Genomic DNA, 23,236 nt, shown 5'->3' with positions numbered 1-23,236 from the left:
AATGTCATTAAATAAAGCCACGAAATAACCATACCGAGTACGTGCACAACTTTATACGCTTGTTCTGTCGGGAACATCGTCGCCTGGCGGACCGGACGCCTCGCGTTCCGTCGACGAAAACGAAGCTCTGCTTTCCGCCGGCGCAGCCGGTGGCTCACCGCCCTCGCACGCGGAAACACCTACCGCTCAAGCACGGAGGGTCATTTCGCGCTCCGTTTCACTGAATATCGCTGAAATGCAGTCCTGCTTCTTTGGCGAGGTCTTCGTTGCAAGATTCAGCGGCAGCAACGGCATCCATCGCGGCGAACGCAAACGCAGCGGCCATGCAGCCATAATGCAGCCAGCACCTCGGCCGTTTACGCAAGCGGTGACGTATCATGGCACATTCTGATTCGCTGAGAGCCATGAAATCTGTGACGACACTGCTTCAGCGCCAAATCTGGGTTGAGAGAAATTCAGGAAGACATATTTGGTCTTTGTTTACGAATTCCTCCGCTAATAACTCACATTGTTGCACCCAACAAAAACTGCATGAATTCCTGAAGGTTCCTATTTTATTCCAGCTTAACTTCCTGCTTCTATTTAGTGTCCCTTTAAGATACACAAAGCTTATTTATATCGAGAAATACGCGTTTTAGAAGCAATCACAATTTTTTGAGCAGGACTATTTCTTTAGTCGCGGAGGCATTCGGCTGCTGCGCTTCAGTCATCTGGGCGGGGCCTCTCCTAACTTTTAAAGTTCTAACCGACTCTGGAGGTATTGGTCAAACCCAGTTGTAACGGATATCTGGCCTCCTTCACAAAAGACGAAAATGCGCGATACTTGTGGCTGTCGTCAACTTCCTTGAGATCTACGGGCTGACATTGAAATTTTGAATAAAAAATTCGCACTCGCGAATTGCTTCTGACGGGCGGTTAAATAAGAGTATTTATATGTGTGATAGTGCGAGGGTCCGCGTGAATGGAGTCACTTTCTGCTCGGCTTGCTTCCTGTGACACTGGGTATGTGCACGCACGCACCCGCACACGCACACGCACGCACGCACACACACATCGAATACACACGTCGAAAGAGCAGCAGAAAGCCTGTATGATAAACACAACCATTCTCTACAAAACCAAGCATGCTTCGCGTTACGTAAGTGTCAACTGGAGCTGAGTCTGTTTACAGTTTTTTTGTATTATACAGAAGTAATACAAAATCGCATGTAACAGATAGCAGAATTGAATTCTAGAGCTGGATTACTCGAATAGGCGTACATACCTGCGCAAGAAGCAGTAACACATAATCACCTAATTATCACATTTTCACTAATTCACTAATCACATTTTCAGTGATAATGCTTCCGAAACTGGAGATCAACAAATTCGATGGAAGTGTTGAAAACTGGGGCTCTTTTCGAGATCGGTACGAGTGCTCTATACAGAAAAATGAACATCTGTCCAACGTTGATAAATTGAAGTATTTGAAGAGCTACCTTGTTGACAAGGCAGAAGACAGCATTACTGGCCTCTCTCTCTCATTGACAAGATAGCAATTATGAAATTGCTGTAGATTTGCTCAAAGAACGTTTTGGACGAAAGGAAGTTGCAGTGAGCGATCACATGAGTCGACTGCTTCAGTTATAGCCTGTGGGCTGAGCTGACAACGTGCATGCTTTGCGACTTCTTTATAATGAAATATTCTAGAATGTTCGAAGTCTCGAGGCCCTCGGTGTAAAGCAGGAAGATTACTGCACCCTTTTCAAGTTGCTGTAGAAAGGTGTCTACCACCGAAGATTGCACTTCGCTATTGCCAAAACAAGTCCACCAACATAGACAAAAGTAACAGCTTTTCTGAACTTATCGCGTTTTTGAAGAGGGAATTGACTAGCAGAGAAGAAGCTTTTCAAATTACTCAGAGATGTTCGGGCGTGAAGGAATACAAGGCAAACAAGGCGGAATTGACTCAGCGTCGTGTCGCCTCAGCTGCAGCGTTAACGACAACCTTTGAACCTCATAAGGAAGCTTGCCTTTTCTGCGAGTCAGATCAACATTCCTTTACAAAGTGTTACAAATAAATGTACCTACAAGAGAAGAAAGAAAAGCTCAAACGAAGCGGCCGTTGCTTTCGGTGCTGTAAGAAATATCACCTCGCAAAAGATTGCAGAAACACAAGGTTCTTACGCTGTAACTTATACCAAAAAACACATTTCACGTTTCTTTGTGGGCCTTACTCCAAAAAGTCTATGAGTGATTCAGAGCAGAAAGCAGGGAAAGACGTGCAAGTCGCAAGCGCGCTTTCCAAAACTGATTGGGCGATCTTACTTCGAACGGCTATACTTTGGGCTCGGAGCTCAGGACATCAGTGCCAGGTATGTTGCATTATGAACGGAGGAAGTCAACATACATTCGTCACCGGAGACATGGAGAGAAAACTTACATGCCACTTTTTTGAGAGAAGAGAACGTGACCTTGTCTTCATTTGGCGAAGTTTCCTCCTCTCCCAAGTTACTGCGACTTGTGGAACTTTTTTTAAACAGCCGGTATGACGGAAAGCAGATTCGAGTGGAGGCCTTAGAAGTTCCTAATATCTGTGACGGCACATCGTTCTACCTCCCTGACTCAACGCTTCATGAAATAGACGCCAGTCTTCAACTTGCAGATGATGCCCGCATAAACGACAGCAATGACAGTATAGACGTTCTCATTGGATCTGACTACTATTGGCAGGTTGTTACTAGAAAAATCAGAAGACTAAATAACGGACTGACTGCCATAGAAAGAGTGTTTGGTTGGACCTTGCAGGGTCCTGTAGAAAGTTTTGAAAGTGTCAGAGAAGCTTACACCACCACTGTGATGAACGTTGTTGTACGAACCTGCAGCGTTGATGAAGACATTTCAAAACATATCAAAGCGTTTTGGGATGTGGAGCACATCGGAATACTGCCTGAAAAAGATACTACAACGTCAGACATATTAATTCAAGAATTTACAAGAACTGTCAAGAAAATGGACGGGATTTATGAAGTTCGCTTCCCCTGAAAGGATAACGCTGATGAACTAGACAGCAATATAAAGGAAGCAAAGCACCGATTTGTTAAGCTGACACGAAGACTTCTCAAGAACGAAGAATTGCTGACACGGTATGACAAAGCGATACGAGAATATGAAGAAAATGGCTTTGCAGAACAAGTTCCCATTAACGAAGGTACCGAACCTGTTTACTACTTACTACACGGGCCAGTTATCAACAACAAGAGAGAAACGACACAGACACGGATTGTGTTTGACGACTCTTCGAGCAGCCCTGGCAGACTGTCTTTAAACGATGTTTTGCATGCAGGACCTAATTTGAATTCATCGGTCATCGTGCTTCTTTTAAAGTTCCGAACCTACAACATTGCAGTTACAGCTGACATTGAGAAGACTTTTTTGCAAATTCATCTTCCTGAAGTTGACCGCAATGCACTTCGGTACTTTTGGTACGAAAGTCCTCGGAAACGAGAAAAACAACTGCCAATACAAGTCATATGGAGGATGAATCGTGTACCATTTGGAGCCGCATCAAGCCCGTTTCTTCTTAGTGCCACACTTTATCACCATTTTGAGAATACAAAAGGAGAAGATGAAGGGATGACGAGCCGGCTAAGGAACTAGTTTTATATCGACGACTTTGTGGCAGAAGCAAGCAAGACGGAGACAGCTTTGTTGGTCGGCAATAATGCAGCTAAAGTTATCAATTAAGCGGGAATGCATCTGTGTAAATGGACAACGAATTCCACAAGCACGCATCATCTCAGTGAAGAAAGAGGAGCATACAATAATGACGATATTCGGTTAACGGTTTCTTAAACGAAGGAAATACTACTAGTTGTGTAGTTCCCTTATTATGACATACTGCGCGACCGACGTCGCTCAGTTTCTTTTGCACAACATCATCCTTCATCACAGCGCTCCTCATCAACTTCTTACAGACCGCGGCCGGTATTTCCTCTCCCGAGTTGTGGACGACCTACTCCGTTCCTGCGCCACCAAGCACAAGCTCACTACTGCCTACCATCCGCAGACGAACGGCTTGACTGAGCGCCTTAATCGCACCATCACCAACATGCTATCAATGTACGTTTCCGATGGCCACCGTTATGCCACGTACACACTAGCGGAAAAACGCGCGCGGCGCGCCGCCGGCGGCAAGACGCGCGCCGCGAAAGCAGCCGCGAAACGGGTTTTTGTTGCCGCGGCAGGGATCGCTCCTGGACCGATTTTTTGCGGTTTGCCGCGTGCCGCGGATGAAGGAGACCAATGAGAGCGGCCCGCTTCCTTGACGTGCGCGCGGGAAACTGGTGCCTTGCGGACCCGCCCGACCGCTTGTTTCTCGTTTCGCACTATCATCTGCACGCGTGAGCTCCCGGATAGTTCGAGAAGGGGAGAGGAGTCTAGTCTGTCACGTGATTGCCGCAGCGGCGCGCCGCCGGTTAGTGTGGCCTAAAGTCTCTTGAAGTAGGAAAGTACCGCCACTCTTTGTACTTTGCCGCCGGCGCGCGACCTCCTCGCCTCCTCCTCGCCCCTCGCGAGTCCCCTCCGCGACAGACGGCCTTGGGCGCGTTTTCCTGCACGATGATTGGTCTCCCTGCCGTTGCGCTTGGAAACAAGCGGAGCTTGCGTTTTGCTTGTGTTTTGATTTTTCGTTCGCGCCATTTTGCGCCTCAGCTCGGCTGGCTCGGCGTATAGAGAACGTCGCGCGCTAACATTGCACGCTGTTTCGAGCACTATCTGCTGCCGCTATGCCGTGCTGCTGCGCATATAACTGCAGCAAGAAGCGTGATGATGGCTATGCAGTTTTTATGATACCGCAAGGAAAGTGTGATGGCTTGCGCAAGAAGCAGTGGCAGCACAACATTGGCCGGAAGAACTTTTTCCCGACAAGGAACAGTGTTGTTTGCGAGGTAAGGCGCCTTTCTTATTGCTCGTATCAAAGCATCCCCTAATGCTGCATTCTTTCAATTCTTCCGGCCTGCTCATTCGCGTTTTTGCTGCGGCAATTTGTACGTTGCATAAAAATGGGTTCTCCTCAGTATGCTGAATATTCTGCTGGGACTCCATCACCTCGCACGTCGTCAACTCTTATTCAATCGGAAATGCAGCACTATAGATTCTGCTTTCCACTGAACAGATATACCCGAACACACAGCCTCTCGATCGCACTTTTCGTGATTGTTAGGATCCGTTGCCTGTTTTACTGAAAATCGAAATAGCAGCTTGTAGAGGAGCTATTTACAGCTTACTTCGATGTGTGTGTCAGTCACAAATACAATGAATGCAGGGCCCCAAAAAATATTGGCAAGTATACCCGTGGTATTGCAGGTGATGAGCGCCAGCTAGTCCACATTTTAAGGCGAGACCCTTAGTTGGATATGTTTCAAGGTGAGCGTTTGAGGTACAGAAAGTAACGTGACCTAATGAAGGCCAGAAGCGAGTCAAATCATGTCCAGCCGTGTATAATAAATTATTAATGATTAGCAAAGTAAATTCATGACTGATTAACGATTGTATTAAGGTGTTTAAAGTTGATTAAGGGGGATTAAGGTTAAATAAGGAGGGCCAGGGTCGATTAAGGAGGATTAAGCTGGATTAGGGTGGTTTAGTGTGGATCAAGATATAATAAGGAGGATTAGGGTGGATTAACGTCGATTAACGTGCATGAAGGAATATTAAGATGGATTAAGGTCGATTAAAGTGTATTAAGGAGGATTAGGGTGGTTTAAGGTTGAATAATGTGGATTAAGGACGATTAGGGTGCATTGAGGTGGATTAAGTTCTATCAAGGTGTATTAAGGAGGGTTAGAGTGGGTTAAGGTCGAATAAGGTGCGTGAAGGTGGATTAGTGTAGATTAAGGTGAATTACAGTAGATTTTACAAGACCCGCATTCGAGTCTCTTAGGCGATAGCTAAGGACACCAGGTGATCTTTTTCAGTTCTTGAATTTGCTTTGAACTGGGCTTCCATGCATGCGTGAGTGGGTGACGATTATTATGTGGTTGTCTCACGGATACAGGCAATGTGTAGGAGGTGTTCACATGATCGCGCACCCTTGCTGTTGATATCGACTTCTAGGCGGAGGCCGGGAATCTTTGCTTTAATAGCGAATGCGTTACATCACCTTTCGTCGGTTTTGTTCTGTGGGTAAACCTTTTCCATCCATGTAACTCGAGCCGATGTCATTGTATCAATGCGCTTTGATTACGAAGTTGAGCAATAAATAATGATTATGGTTATGATGTAGCAATGCAGGAAATATTATGTAGGCAATAATGGTTACCACTGCAGTGTATTAGGCACTTGTACTTGTATAAAGGGCGTTTTATTCATCCTGCCTGAGTGATTAACTCTTCGATAAATGTTCTAGCTACATTTCACTGAACACCAATTTGAGCCGCGCATACTACAAGAACCTGCAAAAAAAAAAAAAAAGCTGAAGCCCAACGCAGTTCCAACAATTTTTTCCCGCCGACCTGTCGTGAAGCACAGAAAGCCCCCTCGACAGCGGCATGAACCTCGAACTGACAGTAGTAATTGATTGCTGCTGCTTGCTCCTTGTCCCACCTCTAATAATTTCAGCAATATTGATCTCGGTCGCTTAACGACGCAGCCAACGACACTATGATCCTTTATGCAGAGCCTGTCGCCACCGCACGCTTGCCCGCAATCTACAATACGTCGGCAATAGGGCCCCCCGCTAATCAAAATCACATTGTTTCTCATTCGGAATATTATGATACTCTTCTACGTTATCTGTATCTTGTCAAATAACGTTTTTTGCACGTGCACGAAAATAAAGCATCTTACTGACCATTCTTTTTGTTTTTTGTGTGATAAATGTTTTTCTGATGTCTAATCAAAATCTCAATTTTAACTATCCTACTACATAATTTAACGGTATGTTGATGTGAACTATCAAAATACCTTTTCGAGAGGCGTTTCTTTTGCCTAAAAATATAGAATGCCTTCTCCCATAGGTATACCGAGTATTTTTTTAGCTTTATTGACACCGACGCCTAAAGAGTAATCTGTAAATACCTTTCCTCAGATTCTGTTATTGTGGGTGATGAGTGGCTGCCGGCACCACTTCATCTCACTGAAATCGCCCAACCGTCCTATTCAATGCAGAAATCACAGCGCAAAAGCTACTTTGACATTGAGACAAACACATGGACGGACGACGCAGTCGCCCGTAATTCATTATAAGAAGGCACGCTGAATATAATACCTGCGGTGCACATGCGTGCACATGCAATAAAAAAACTGCGAAACACAGAGCGATTTCCCACAAGGAATACTAGATCAGATGCACAAAGTAAAGCAGCGTATCATGTGGCAGAAAAAATAACTGGAGTATAGAACTCGCCTCAAAGCTCCTTTTACATCAGTGTGTATCATTCATACGGCTTTAAGATGAAACCAACCTCCTCATCAACGTTGCCTTCAGCATTCTCCATGCTGTTATCACCATTTTTCAAAATTTTCTACGCCACTGGGGCGCGCAACTGGCCCAAAATAATGCGCCTCCATCGAATTCTGCAGCCCGTCCGCGGGAGCCCAGGCGCAATAGCGTGCCGTGCGCAGCGCGCGCAGCCGGCGGGTGAGTAGAATTGAGGAGGAAAGCGCGCGCGCGGAGGAGAGTGTCGCTACTTTCAAGATCAAGGGGTTTTAGTGTGGCCGCCCTGGCGGAGGAGGTATCCACAGGAGACTGATCCTCGTTTTCATTGGTCGGTTGAAAGTATCCTCGAAACGCCATTTTCCAGGGAATTCTCCGCTTCAAGGAACAGGGAAAACAAAGCCGCCATAGGCAACGCCGCCCTAGGGTACGCTGTACCTAGAGCTTCGCATGCTGTCGCCCACGTTCGCCGCCGTCACTGCCGCCGTTCGCCGCCGCCTTGCGTACTGAGTTGGACAGCTGTGAAAGCGCTACGCCTAGGACCGCGTTGTCTACTTCGCGCGTCGTGATGCATTGCTGCAAATTTTGTGACAAGTTATATGCACGACGTGGCACGGCGATGGTGGCACGGCGTGCCGCCACAATCACTCTATCGCTGTTTGCATGCTGCAGTGTACGCCACGGAGCAATAAGAATAGCTGTTATTGTTCCGCAACACTCCTGTAGCGCATAACAACTGAAAACGATTGCTTCTAAAGATACCGTAATGCCACAAATGTCGTAAACTAAGCTCCTATGGGATAAATAGTGCTGTGTGTTCTAATATGTTTGTCATGTCAGGATGGCCGAGTGGTTTAAGGCGCTACGCTTAGGTTCGAGTGCGGTATTCTGGGCATATGTTCGAATCCCACCTATTATTATTAATTTTTTTTTCAATTTTGAAACTTGGCATTTTTTTTTTTTGCATTTTGTATCGACTTATTTGTCGTCCGGCCGCCGACGATGCGAGCGTCCGCTCTTGCGCAAGCGGATACTGCTCCAGTCAGGTAGACTGCTCCCTCCCTGATAGTGAGATTATATTTGGATCATCAAAACAGTGATGCGTTTATTTAGGAATAGTACCGATGCCTTCACAGCAGCCACAGTTATGCCATTTTCCACGGAGTAAGCATCCTTCCTCCATGCCATTTTCGAATATCTAAGGGCACCAGTTGTACCTAGGCGTTCCCTATATTTTAGGCAGAAAAATACCTAAGTGCCTAGCCTACTTGGTCACGTGACTTTTGGAACCACGTGACCTGAGGATCGGTCTCCTCTCTTTACCGCGACGCCCGCCCTGGCGCTGCTGCGTTTTGCCGCCGGCGGCGCGCCGCGCGCGTTTTGCCGCTAGTGTGTACGCGCCATTACTGGGACAATGCTCTCCCCTTCGTCACATTCGCGTACAATTCGTCGCGTCACGACACAGCCGGTTACTCACCGTTTTATCTATTGTACGGCCGCGACCCTGTATTGCCTTTCGACACCGTCCTGCCCATCGCTCAGGATTCTACGTCGGAATACGCCCGAGACGTCATTGACACAGCCGAAAGGGCACGTCAAATTGTGCATCGTCGCCTTTCGATTTCGCAGAACAAGCAGAAGATCACATATGACGGTCGCCACCGTGACGCTAATTTCCTTCCCGGGGACTTTGTCCTTCTATGGTCTCTTAGCCGCCGCGTTGGCCTATCAGAAAAGCTAATGTCGCGCTACGCTGGTCCTTACCGGGTCCTCCGCCAGGTGACAGCTGTAACATACGAAATCTCCCCGGTCACGACTCCCGCTTGCTCTGCGCAACCTCCCCGTGACGTCGTGCATGTTGCCCGCCTCAAACGCTACCAGTCTTCGTCTACATAAGACGCACCGGGACGGTGCTTCCACGCCGGCGGGCCATATGTTACAACGCTGGGAACAAGGTGGAAGAAGAAGGGCACGAGCTGGTGTCGGAAGACAACAACGTTAGGGACTTGCCTGCGCTGCCTGTCTCTTGTAATATCACCTGTAAATAGATTTTACTGTTGCTTTCATCCTTGTGTCACAATATTGTTACGGTGAAGGGAAAGAAGAAGGTGACGCGAACGAGAGGAAGACGAAGTCTCTGGCCGTTGCCTGAACGCCATATTTCTTTGCTTGTAAATATACATCCTTCTTTGTTATCTTGTTGAGGTGACGGTAGTCAACGCAGAAGCGCCACGAGTTGTCTTTTTTCTTTACTAAGACAACCAGTGATGCCCACGGGCTACTGGAAGGTTCAATGATGTCCTTGTTCATCATCTTGTCGACCTCTTTCTGGATTATGGCCCTTTCTGTTGCGGAGACACGATATGGCCGCCTATGAATGGGGCTGGCGTCACCGGTGTTGATGCGATGCGTGACAACAGATGTCTGACCAAGTGGACGGTCGTCCAAATCAAAGATATCCCGATAAGATGACAGGAGGTGACGAAGAGCTGTTCTTTGCTCGGAAGGAAGGTCAGGGGCGATCATCTTACAAACATCGTCCGCAGGCGTCGAGCACGAAGGAATGGGTGACATAGGTGCGTTGGTACTCAGGAAGGATTCGGAGGCCAAAGAAGAAATATCAAATTCATCCAAAGGAGTGATAAGTGCGACGGCAATACCGTGTGGCAGCACATGCGTCGAAAATCCAAAATTGAGGATGGGCACCCGAGCGCAGTTTTCGAGGATCCGGATTAAGGTGCTCGGTAGGGCAATATTTCGCGACAAAACCACGTCAGTAAGCGGAGAGACGACGTACTCGCCATCAGGTACGGGAGGACAGGGCGTCAGGAGGACATTGGTAGCCGCCTGTGGAGACAGCCGTGCAAACTCAGCAGAACATAAGCGGGGTGAAGCACAAGTTGTTGCGTCTGCGTCGGCAGGAAGCGGCAGATCCAGCTGTACAACACCTGCGGAGCAGTCAATTTGGGCAGAGTGTTTCGAAAGGAAGTCGAGGCCGAGAATTAGGTCGTGTGGACAGTGCTCGAGGACGATAAATAAAACAACGCTATAATGGCCCGCAATGGTCACGCGTGCTGTGCACATTCCAAGAACAGGTGAAGTACTCCCATCGGCGACTCGCACAGTGCACGGTACGGAGGGAGTCAGAACCTTTTTGAGCCTTCGGCGGAGAGCAGCGCTCATAACTGAAAGCTGCGCTCCTGTGTCAACGAGAGATGTGACAGGAACACCATCAACTTCAATGTCCAGTAGGTTTCCACGTGTAGGCAGGGTCAACAGAGGATTTGTGGGCCGGGTCGGAGTTGCAGCTTCACCTCCGGGAGCTGCACCGCCTAGTTTCCCGAAGGGAAGCGACCGGTTGCAGATGGGGACGAAGAGCGGTGAACGAGCGGCGAACGGGACCGACGGCCTTGCGCAGACGGGGAGCGGCTGGATCTTGGTGGAGCATTGTCGGCGTTGATGTTCCGAGGCGGCGTGTAGGGCGAGAAAGTGCGATTGTCTTGGACTTGGCGGTAGTGACTCGGAGACGACCACCGAGGAGACGACGACCAGCGATTACGGCAATGACGGGCGATGTGTCCAATACCGGAACAATTAAAACAGATGGGTCTGTCATCCGGTGTGCGCCAGTCAGCGGGGTTGCGGCGGAGTGGCGGGAAGCTTTGCGTCTGGGAGCGAGCGGCCGGAGAAATCTGGTAGGTGTTCGTATGGCGGACCGAGCAGAGAGATGGAATGCCCAAACTCGCTATTTCTTCCCGAACGACCGCTTGTATAAGCGAGATAGCGGGCACACTTTCCCGACAGTCGGAACGAATTGGAGCCGGAGCCATGGCCTCAAGCTCACGGCGAACGATACGCGTTAGATCTGATCCTGTCGGCTGAACGAACCGCGGCGGGTCTGCGCACGAAGATGTCGCGGCGGTATTGGGCAGCCTGTCGAAATGTTGAGGGACGCGGCGGCCTTTCGCTTGTTCGAAGCGCCGGCACTCCTTTATAATTGCATCCACAGTGGCACAATCCTTACACATCAGGAGATTGAAGGCGTCGTCTGCAATACCTTTTAGTATGTGACCAATCTTGTCCGCCTCGGCCATGGTGTTATCAGCCTTGCGGCAGAGAGCCAGCACATCCTGTATGTACACGACATAGGATTCTGTGGACGTCTGAGCGCGGCATGCAAGTTCTTTTTTTGCTGCCAACTGACGACCGACAGGTCTGCCAAACAGGTCACGCATTTTTTCTTTGCAGACATCCCAGCTTGTTAGGTCAGCTTCATGCGTATCGTACCATTGCTGCGCAGTTCCTTTCAGATAAAACATGAGGTTTGCTAGCATCATTGTTGGACCCCACCTGTTGTTGTCGCACACTCGTTCGTACATCGCAAGCCAGTCCTCGACGTCGGTGTTGTCCGTGCCACAAGATGTCCCCGGGTCCCGCAGATGAGTGAGGATGACCGTTGGCGTGGACTGCTGAGGCGTTGTCGGTTGTGTCGGTTGATCTGCCATTGTGGCGGCAGGTAGATGACGTCCACTGCGAAGTTCCGTGATTGTACCCAGCACCTTCCACCAAAATGTTGCAGGAAGAAAGCAGGCCCACGAGTGTAGAAGGATCTATATTTACAAGCAAAGAAATATGGCGTTCAGGCAACGGCCAGAGACTTCGTCTTCCTCTCGTTCGCGTCACCTTCTTCTTTCCCTTCACCGTAACAATATGTACGGGTTTGACACTTCCGCAATTATGCAACTCGTGGCGTCTCAGACAACTACAAAAATGAATGTATTAAAGACAGCAGCTCAGATTTATGACCCATACGGCTTTCTTTCTCCGTTCAAAGTGAAAGCCAAATTAATTTCCCAACAGTTGTGAAAAAAAAGCTGCATTGGGACGAACATCTTCTAATTGAAATATGTGACTCTTTGGAAAGATGGTGCAACGATCTTCGTCTTTTGAACATGATACGTGTTCCTCGTACAATCGTACTGCAGAACCGTCGTGCAAACCAACCTTCCATGTTTTTTCAGATGCCAGCAGATTGGCACGTGGAGCTGTAGTTTATGCACGAACAGAGGTAAAGAATTTAGAAGTTACGACAAGACTGATTGTCGCGAAATCAAGAGTGGCATCACTGAAAAAGTTAACGCTTCCGCGATTAGAATTGTTTGGAGCTCTGACGGCAGCAGGGCTCATGCAGACTGTGCAGCGAGGCACATCGACAGACTACAAAACACACTTCTGTTCTGACTCAACAGCAGTTCTTGCATGGATAAATTCAGACACTGAGAAATGGAAGCCTTTCATATCGAACAGGGTAAATGAAGTATGAGCCCTGAGTTTACCAGGTCAGTGTCGATATTGTCAATCAGAACACAACCCAGCAGATCTTTTAACACATGGCCTGACAAGAAAGCGTCTTCAAGAAAGCACACTTTGGTGGAATGGACCTGAGTGGCTGATTAGGAAAGACTTGTTTTGGCCAATTGTACTGTTCAAGGCTCCTGAAAACTGGAGAAGAAACGAGGATATTGCAAGTGACAACCAAGAATACATCTCCTTTGCTAGACCTATCCTGTATTAATAATCTTACCAAGAAGAAGAACAATCTTACCAAGAACAAGTAAAGCTGAAGACAAAGATAGATTTCAAATCAAACCTTTTAAGTATGTTATCGACTTGTTACCTCCAGCGATGACGCACATTTATAGCCTTGCTCTTGGTACAGCAGTTTTTCCCAAAGAAATGCAGGTAGCGAAAGTTACTGTAATTCATAAAGGGGGTGATGCATCAAACTTGTCAAACTTTCGGCCAATCTCGATTCTTCCAGTTCTATCAAAAGGCCTAGAAAACGTGATATATATCAGAATTAATAAGTTCCTAATAAACCATGATGTCTTATCTGATTGTCAATTCGGTTTCCGGCAGAAAATGTCCACAGAAGCAGCATTGATGAAGCAAAAGGACATTATAATTGATGGATTTGAAGCAAAACAATTAGTACTCGAGATATATGTAGACTTTTCGAAAGCGTTTGATCTCCTAAATCATGACCTACTAATACAAAAACTCCAACACTATGGAATAAGAGGAAATAGCGTAAGATTATTGGAGTCCTACCTGAAACACCGAAAACGGATGGTTGTTCACAACCGTGCATTTTCCAGACTAGCACCCATCCGATACGGTGTACCACAAGGAAGCATTTTACGGCCTCTACTGTTCCTTCTTACATTAATGATATTTTTTTGCCCCAGTTTCAGTAAATATCATAGCATACGGTGATGACCTAATCATGGTAGTTTCAGGTAAAACAGAACAAGGTGTATTTAATAAAGGAATTATTTTTTGGAATACTTGCGGCAATGGGCACTCAAAAACTGCTTGAAGATTAATACAAATAAAACTAAAGGCATTTTGTTTAGACCGAAAAACAGAATACATCACTGTAACTTCGATCCTGTTTTAGGGAATAGTACAATTGAGATCGTACCAACTGTAAAAAGCCTAGGTGTGGTTTTTATTGAATCACTTAGTTGGGATGCGCATGTCGATAGCGTAAGGTTAAGAATAAACAGAATAAACGGTATACTAAATCGCCATAGACACGTACTTCCTCAGCAGGCAAAGATCATGATATATAATGCATATATACTACCAATCATTTCCTACTGTTTTACGATATGGGGCAAAATCACGAAACAAAATGAACAAAAAATTATTGTTGCTCAAAAACGAGCAATACGTGTAATCGCGAATGTACAATGGTACACACACACTAACTCGTACTTCACTGCTTTCCATAGCCTCAAAGTCACCGAGTTGTATCCCTACAAGTTACTGATTATGTACAAAACCGCATTTCTGGGTAATAATGACCGACTCTTGTCCTTATTCAAACTAAACTGTCCCATGCCTGCTTACAATACCCGAAATTCTGTCCAATGGTGCCAACCTTTTTTCGCACTACATATCGCCAACAGTCTCCATCACATGCCTTACCGAGGTACCTTATTATTCTCCATGCAAATAACATTTTTGTTTAAAAAATTTCAAAGGGCATGCTGATTAACCACCTTTATATGTTTTAAAATGTTTAGCAATTATTTGTCTGACCTGTCTTAGCTGATGAGTGTTGTACATATCATTTTTTTATTTATTTATACAAATGGTTGTAATCTTGGCCTACTGTTACCAGTACGTTACAGTAGAAGTGTCTGTTAGGTATGTGATTTATAGTTTGCTTGTGTTTTTTTTTCTTTTTGACCGATGCAAGTATATTAAGTATATCAGTGTACTTTAAGTTGTAGTCTGAAACAATCGTTGGTGTTGCTGTTTATTCATTTTGTGCGTACAATGCATGTCTGAATGACGTGTGACCTACGGGCGCAGGGCGTTTCTCAAGCTGCAAAAAAGCAGCTTTTTGCTCGGCGTCCGCTCTTTGTGTTCAACTGTACCACAAAGAGAAATAAACTTGTATTGTATTGTATAAGAGCATGAACATCACTGCTTGGTTATTCCGCTTTGTTCAAAACGTAAGAAATCCGGACGCAAGGATAACAGGACCACTGCTAACGATTGAAACACAAAGAGCAGAGAATTTTGGATCTCGAAGATACAAAAAGTGTCACAGTTTCGCCCTAAGGGCGAAGCAATGAATGCGATAGCAACACAGCAATGTCATACGAAGTAAGGTGAGCGGCTTTGGTAGCAATATGAATTGTAGTAAACATGAGCTGATTAAGTAAGCAGGTGTGTTGCGGCGTAAGTAGACCGAAATGAAGAGAGACTCGATGACCACGAGAAGGCGCGTGTGAAACGGTGGTGTTGATGAGAAGCGCTGCCCATGGGCAGCGCGTGTGAAGAGACACACCTGTAGCGCTGCACTGCCGATCCGGGCAGCATTGCATGTGCTGCGTGCGTTGGAAAATGTGGCCCGACTGTTACTAACTGTGGTGTGAGCGTGCACAAACAAACATGAATAGAACACACTGAATGACTGCAGACAACGACTGTCAAAACGCTGGCAGCAAGCGCATATATACGCCGCAGCGGGCGAAGGTACGTGCGGTCTATCGCTTCAACGGAAACTGAGCGGCGAATGCACAGCGCATAAAGGTCAGAGCCGTGTGGAGATGAGAGACGGTGCGAGCGAGCGACGAGCGCGGTTGTTGGCTGCGTAGAAATGCGCCCCCCCCCCCCCCCGCTCTCTCCGGCGCTCGCTTCCCGCTTCCTTGCTTGCGCGTGGAAGATTGAGTGCGTTCGCTCTCCGTGACAGCGTGAGTCCCCGCACGCTTCCGCTCGGGCATACGGCGCGCGGCGAAGATTTTATCTATACGGAACATCACGGCGACGGCGACGCCGACGGCAGAAATCCGGTGGAAGTGTCCATGTAATTGCTATCGCAATAAAAATTGCGTTTGGCGAAGGTTATGCGTCTAACACTACCCTAATAAAATTTTCTTCTAACAAAGATGAAGACAACTTGATCAGAGTGGGCGGAAGACTTTAGAATTCACCAACAATGAGAAGAATCCTATTCTTCTTCCGGCAGAGCAAGAATTCACCCGACAAGTCATAGAAAGAGTACACCGACGCCTTCTACACTCTGGAATTCTTGGCACACTAACTCAAATAAGACAAAACTAATGAATCATTGGAGGTCGACCAATGGTGAAAAAAATTATTGGAAACTGCAGTGTGTGCAGAAAATTTACAGCTAAACCAATGAGTGAACCGTTTGCACCTCTACCCAAAGAAATTGAGTGACCCAAAGATAGAGTGACCTCAACCACCACCTCAACCCAAAGATAGAGTGACAGAATGCGAACCATTTTTCAGTGCGGGCGTCGACTTTGTGGGTCCAATGTACTACCGTGCGACTACTTCCAGTCCTATGGCTGCATATATCGTTATCTTTACTTGTGCAGGTGTACGTGCAATACACCTCAAGCTTGTGTGCAGCCTCAGTACAGGAGACTATTTAGATGCATTCAAGCGGTTCACAGCAAGACGAGGAGTCTGCAGGACAGTGTGTTCCGACAACTGCCTCACGTTCAAAAGAATATCAAAAGAATTAAAAGGAATGTGGGAGTCAGTTCGAAACGAGCGTGTGCTGCAGTACTTTAGAGAGCATAGAATTAAATGGAAGTTTATAGCGGAACGTTCACCATGGCGGGGCGGTTTCAGGGAACGACTCATACGCAGTCCAGACAGCTCTAGGAAAAGCTTTGAAGACCACTTTTCTGAACTTCGTTGAATTACAGACAGTACTGACAGAAGTTGAATCAGTGGTCAGCACGCCCATTGACAACAATATCGACTCAGCTGGAAGAGCCACCACTTACACCAGCTCATTTTTTGATCGGCCGAAGGCTAATTTCCATTCCTGACGACAATAATGCGGAGAAGGAGCCAAATTCTACAAAGGATGAAGGGAAGAGGTGCTGGAGACGACGACAAGCTTGTCTTGATACCTTCTGGAAGGGATGGCGCAACGAATATATTTTGCGGCTACCATCAGCTCACTACGTGAATGGCACTTCTGGCAATAAATCAAAAGTAGGCGACGTCGTACTTATTATGGACGAAATAACTCCAAGACTTTTGTGGGACCTGGATGTAATCGAAGAGACATTTCCGGGTCGTGATAATCGCGTTCGTCTATGTCTTTTAAAAAGTCTGACGGAAAAAAAAGTTCGGCGAACTGTGCAACATCTCTACCGCTTGGCGGCTTCAAGTTAACCAGTTTGCCGTCAGGAATATGTTGGAGATTTATACGCAGAAGACAAAGAATACTTCTGAATGCTCCTTGCGCACGCCTTTCTTCTTCTTCCTCTTCTTCTTCACTTTTATTGTTCCAATAAACACCGAACGTGGTGTAGACGGGTCTGCGACTTCTGTCATTCCTAAAAACACTGTCAGCTAATTACATCACAGAACATACAGCAATTTTCGAATTCTATCTGTGTGTTCGCAAGACGCGTTTATTTGGAAAGAGGTGAAGTTGGTTTCAAGATATTTCATCCCGAGTTGCACGACGAAATGCACTGAATTTTCCAATATATTTGCGCTTCAATGCATCCAATGACGTTTTGTTAAAAAAAACTAAGTGGAACAAAACTGCATATGTATTTCAAGTTTTATGGCGCACACAATAAAACTGGTGCCTATGTCGGAAACCTCAGAACTGACAGCCTCCAATTTGTAAATTGTAATATAAGCCATAAATAAGTATTCAAACTTTATAACATTTTGTTAATTAGTCAATTATGCACTTCCATTTATAGGAAAGTAATGACGCCTTGTCGAGTAATCCAGTTAGATTATTAGAACTGCGCCCACTGCAATACGTAATTTGTAAAATGTATGTAAAGCAAAAAAAGGAAAACGTGGTGGAGCTTAGAGGTAGTAGCAGCTATGTAGAAAAAGGACGTGAATACGATGGACGAAGACAACATCAGTGCTTGACACAAATTTCAGGGGTGCAACAGCTGCGTCAATTGCGTCATTTCGATAAAATTGCGGATTTCTGTGCCGGAAGTGAGGAAATTTGCTAAAATTGCACCACGTTTCGCCAAAATGCCACGACTACCCACAAAAGTTATCAGTCGCGCGGCCGGTATCACGAACCGATGTCTTAATTTTATCTTTCTTGATAAGCGACGACCGCTGTCAAATCTGTAGCACGAACGATGGCCGCGTCTGATGAGAACAATGAGAACATTAGTCTGTTATATGCGTATGCGGATCCGTTGAAACATTTCTAAGCTCATAAAAGTACTCCTTTCACCTCCCGTCGGCAGCGTTACGCAGACCTAGAACGGGGCTTCCGTGAAAATAGTCCCCGTCTAGATAGACGGAGCTCGGTGAGCATTGCTAGCATCAATGGAATTCGCCATGTTAAGAGTCTCCTTCGGCACTATGACGCTCATGCAACTAAGGTGCCTCTCAGCTTTGACCTATTGCGGGCTGTGAAGCAGTATGGTGCGAGGTATGCACAGAGGATGAGAGCTGAAGAAAGCAAAAGCAAGTGGAAGGCAACAGAAGTGCCTGCCTCGGAGCAGTCAACTCTTGAAGCAGAAACGAGAGATGTAGAGGACGAAGTGGCAGCCTGCAAAGCATTGCTTTCTAGTGCAGAGGAAATTGTCAACTCAGGTGTGAAGCAAGAAGACATGAACAAGGTAGACAGTGGCTCCTAACAAGATATATCAAGGTAGACGAAGGTAGACAGTGGCTCTTAATGAAAGGAAATGCATGCCGTGAGCAGACACCTAAACACTTTGGGAACATGAAAAGAAAATGTTCAAAAAAGCCAAGCATTCATGTTATGTTAATGAAGTCTGTACTAGTCATATATAAGCTGCTAGTTAGCTTACAGTCATATGCAAAAGCAGTACGGCCTGGTCTTACACGAATCTAGTGTAGTCAGATGCTGCTCCGATGGAAGAATTGTTTGATCTACAAATAAGTTTGAGCCATTTAATTATGTACCTCAATTCCCGCCTCGGCTGCGGGAGGCTATGGGTTCGATTCCCACCGCCGCCGGGCACCCACTGGTTCAAATTGGGTACAAGCGCGCCCCGGCCTGGCGTTCGGCTTTCTTCAGGGGTGATGCGCTTGGGAAAGGAGCCTGCGCCCTGAATTCCCGTCGAAACCAACGTGAGCACGGAAAAAAAGTGATGTCTGGGCCGCTCCCATGGCGGTCATTTCCCATGTGGCGCGCCAAGCACCTATTGAGGTGGGGGCACCTTCGGGTTGAGGTCAAACACCCCTTTCCAAGCGTTGAGGTCCCATAATGGCCGAGCCCCAGGCCGGGAGCGCGCTTGTACCTATTTTACCGGTAGGTACCCGGCGGCAGCACTTGCCTCCCACAGCCGCGGCGGATGCTCGTCTACAAGGCCGTCTGTGGTTGGACAAGAGGCGCCCAGAGACAAGAGCTGAAATCTCTATTGGGCCCTCTTTCGAGAGGTGGACCCCGACGACAGCCGAGCACCAAGCCAGGGGACATCTCTACCCTTTAGAAAAACCGGTGGGTTCCCGGCGGCACCGGGATTTGAACTCGGTACCTCCCGCATACGAGGCGGATGCTCTACCGCTAGGCGATCGCTGCGGTAAAACCCCTGTTCTGGGGTTTTAAATGAGGAATGGTTAAGCATACATACAAGCAATTCAACAGCAGGAAAGAAACGCTAATTACAAGAATTCTAAATAAATATGAATAACAGATACGAACAGGCAGTAAATACGGCACATATAGCAGTAAAATAAATAAATGTGTACATGTGTAATATTGAGCACAGTAAAAAAAACAAGAACATTAAAATCTGTGGAATAACGAATCGAAAACTGTCGAGTAGTGCAATCGAATAAATGCGCATGTTTATCGAATACTTTTTGAATACTTCAAAACCGTCAAATGCACCCAAATAAACTTAAAATTGGAGCGAAAGTACCGTAAGCTTTCATCTTCGCAGGCATAGTATAGACATAATACATGAGAACTTGAGTAGTGGGGGAGGTTACGCCACTTGGGTAACCATACTTTACTTGCTGTACACCGATCATTCACACTCTCTGAAGAGCCCTGTGCATGCGAAGAAACTGCTTGTTTGTTTTAGTGCTCCATTTGTGATTTAAGTAAACAGCGCTTCATAACGTACTATGTAATGACAGAAACTTGCTAACTTTAAGTATACTGGGATGTCAACGTCGTTTTGTATTAATTGTGATAACGGCCACTCGTTATTCGAAAACTATTCGATTCGATTCCCTTGTGGCACTATTCCCTTCGTATTCGATTCGGTCTCAATAGTGCGTATTCGCACACCCCTAGCTTTCTCTTTATTATTTGTCTGAAGATAAATGATTATGTGTGCAATGCAATTACGAGTATTATTTATGCAAATGTGTGCAATTTTGATATTATCATTGTAGTATGAATTGCTTTTTGATCACTGAAAATGTTTTTGAAATTCACTCAAGGCATGCAGAAACATTTTACTACTTGAGCTAGATTACTTTCAGGGACAGACATATTTACATGAGAAATCAAAATAGACTTAACTAATTCTCATACTTTTGCTAAATACCTTTTAAACTAAAACCTTTATGGCACTCATCGCAATTGTCAAATTGCAGCCTGTTTCTTCGAAAGTCCTATCCACTTGGAACAAATTTTGAGGATCGCACTAATTTCGGGATATGCGTTCACAAATTTCAGGACGAAATGCATTGCTGTCTCAATAATTTTTTAGCTTCAATGCAGTGAAGGCGTTTTGTTAAAACGTAAGGCAGTGCATTTTTGCCGAAACTTTGACAACGCTTATATCAAAACTGCTCCTCGTTTAAAAGAGTATTCCGAGTTGATGTTCATTGTGAAGTCACTGTCTTCAATTCGTATATTGGAACATGCACGCTAAAGTAATAGTTTAAAATTATTAGAGACAATTCTGTAATTAGTCAATTATGCATTTTGCATTTCAGTGTAAGTAATGTCCGCCCCTTCGAGTGATCTAGCCTGATGGAGAGATTAGCGCTACATGCTCACATGCGTTTTTAAAAGTTCTGTTAACGTTAAAAACATCCGGTTTATATATAAATAAATGAGTATTGCCTTTGAAAAGGGGCGGTGGCACCAATCTTGTTATTTTCCTATTCAGCGCTTATTATCAATAATGCATAAACACCGCGCGCCGTGCCTGTTCTCCCGCAGTCGGTCCGCGTGGTTCATGCTAATTACATATACGGCAAGCGTAACACATATGAAGGCTAAAGTGAACTCCCCCCCCCCCCCCCCCTTTCTCCTCTTAACCCGCAGAAAACAGTCACGCGTATGCTTATTTTATAAGATTTACTACCAGAACGCAGCGCTTCGGTCGGCATGGATTATTCCAGCACTATTCATCTCGCATTGAGATCATAGGCATCAGGTACATGTGCTTCGCTCTAATACAATAACACACTCACAATCATTTTCAGGTGAAACTGGCAACGATGGAACGGTCTGCCAGCCTCTATCGTTAGCATAAGTAATCCTGCTTAAAATAAAGCTGCTTTAGTTAACTAGATCTAATCATAAAACTTGTTAGGATGAATACATCGTGACTTTTTTATTGTATAAGCACGATATTTGCAATTTAGGTATGTATGTATTCATCTATCATCCATAAGTAGTCTATTTTAATGTGTATCATGAGATTTCTCTAGTGAACTGTATTTTTGTACCATTATTCATGGTGTATTTTACAAGTGTTTATTATGATATGTAATTCGGGAGCTAATATAATTTTTATTGTTACTTATATTGTGCCTTTCATGCTGAATATTATTTTGCCCCTTATGTTATGTAGCCTCTCCCCTATAAAATGTATACTTACGCTGAGGGTACGGCAAACAATTGAGTGACACGTCTTCTGGATTGTTTCGGCAGTGACATGAATAATTTAGCGAGAGAGTATTGTTTGAAGGGTAACGCTGTTTGTGATCGCAATTACGCTCCTTCGCATCCTTTTAATCCTTTTATTCTAGCCTCACTTGGTGAAAAAATCTCACAACAGACGTCTGGCATATTTGATGTAAATACCGCCATTTCTTTCTTTTCCACTTAGGTTCTACAGAAAACAGGACCCCACAGCGAAGCCCTGCAACAGCGCCTGTCGGAAGAGCTTCCTTTGCAAGCAACGCATATCCAAGTCGGCCGACTTGAATACCTGTCGATAATGGAAAAGTTGAAGACGTGAACCGATGTTACGGTCCTCAAGTGCATGGAGACATGTGAATCTAAGAAAACTGCTCAACGCGCATAATTATGTGGTTCTGGTGGTCGGACGGGTGCGTCAGTTCACTTTTCTGTATGAGATAACGAGCGTAATTTTCTCCTTTGGTTCCGGCGCAACAAAAACACATATACACGGTTACTTGCAGCATTGTCGTTATGTAGGCCATTACTTCATTTTTTGTCTTATCTTTCAAGAACCGCATAGCAAGTGTGTCTGAAGCAGTAAAAGTGGGGAGCACATGGGAAACAATCGGTGGCAAAAATTACACATCGAACTTTTTTTGTCGTCGAGTACATTGTGACAAAGCACATTATAATACAGAAATTCAAATGTGGAAGTAACATTGCTTTTCGTGTAGTTCAGCATCTTGAAAAAAATCCGTAACCATCGTCATATGTAATTGAAGAGGTGCTCGTTCTTCTTGGGCTTTATTTTGGTGTTGGTGAGATTCGGCATTTGCTAGCATCGTTTCTTGCGTGTCATGGAATATTTCATGCTATAGTCGGGTGCAACTTTAGAGGGCAGTGGCATTTGCCTCCTCAAAGGCGGATGCATACGAGCCTCCACCAATGGGCGCGCACTAAAGACATGTCATGAGCCGGACGGCCGGTGTCCCCGCCGACGGAGAACATGGCAGCCCGCGCTTGAAGCCGGGGCAAGTCGCGTCAGCGGGACTATTTCTTTGGTCGCGGAGGAAATCGGCTGCTGCGCTTCGGTCATCTGGGCGGGGCTTCTCCTGTCTTCTTAAGTTGTACCCGACTATAGTCACCGTGTATAACTACGGAATGGCTGATTGAAAAAACGATTTGTGGAAAAGCGGGTGTTAAAGCAATCAGCACTTTGCACGCCAGAAATTTTCAAAATCTTCGACATTCCATTACTGCATATTAGAATAGAAAACGCTTTCTTCCTGTCCTCCCCCCACGATGTTGCTGAGAGTTTCTGCATAATACCAGGCGATTTTTTAGATTACAACGGGTTTTTAAACGTTACCGGGGGAAATTTCAGAATCCCAATTCATGAGTTGAATTACTCGAGGATGCGAAGA

General features: G+C 45.8%; 1 protein-coding gene across 3 annotated transcripts in view; it reads left to right on the top strand.

Moving 5' to 3' along the window:
* The window catches only part of LOC119461771 (sphingomyelin phosphodiesterase-like), a 148,046-nt gene extending 125,453 nt beyond the window's left edge, over positions 1-22,593 (top strand). For all 3 annotated transcript variants that reach the window (XM_037723149.2, XM_049672151.1, XM_049672152.1), the window contains exon 13: positions 22,018-22,593. In XM_037723149.2, the coding sequence (XP_037579077.1) occupies positions 22,018-22,129 (112 nt within the window). In that variant the 3' untranslated portion in view covers positions 22,130-22,593. The remainder of the gene's footprint in view (positions 1-22,017) is intronic.
* The last annotated feature ends 643 nt before the right edge of the window (positions 22,594-23,236 follow it).

The sequence above is a fragment of the Dermacentor silvarum genome, chromosome 8 (genome assembly GCF_013339745.2).
Source record: "Dermacentor silvarum isolate Dsil-2018 chromosome 8, BIME_Dsil_1.4, whole genome shotgun sequence".
NCBI lineage: Eukaryota > Metazoa > Arthropoda > Arachnida > Ixodida > Ixodidae > Dermacentor > Dermacentor silvarum.
The sequence above is the reverse complement of the archived record's forward strand: the minus strand, read 5'-3'. Positions and strand labels throughout refer to the sequence as shown.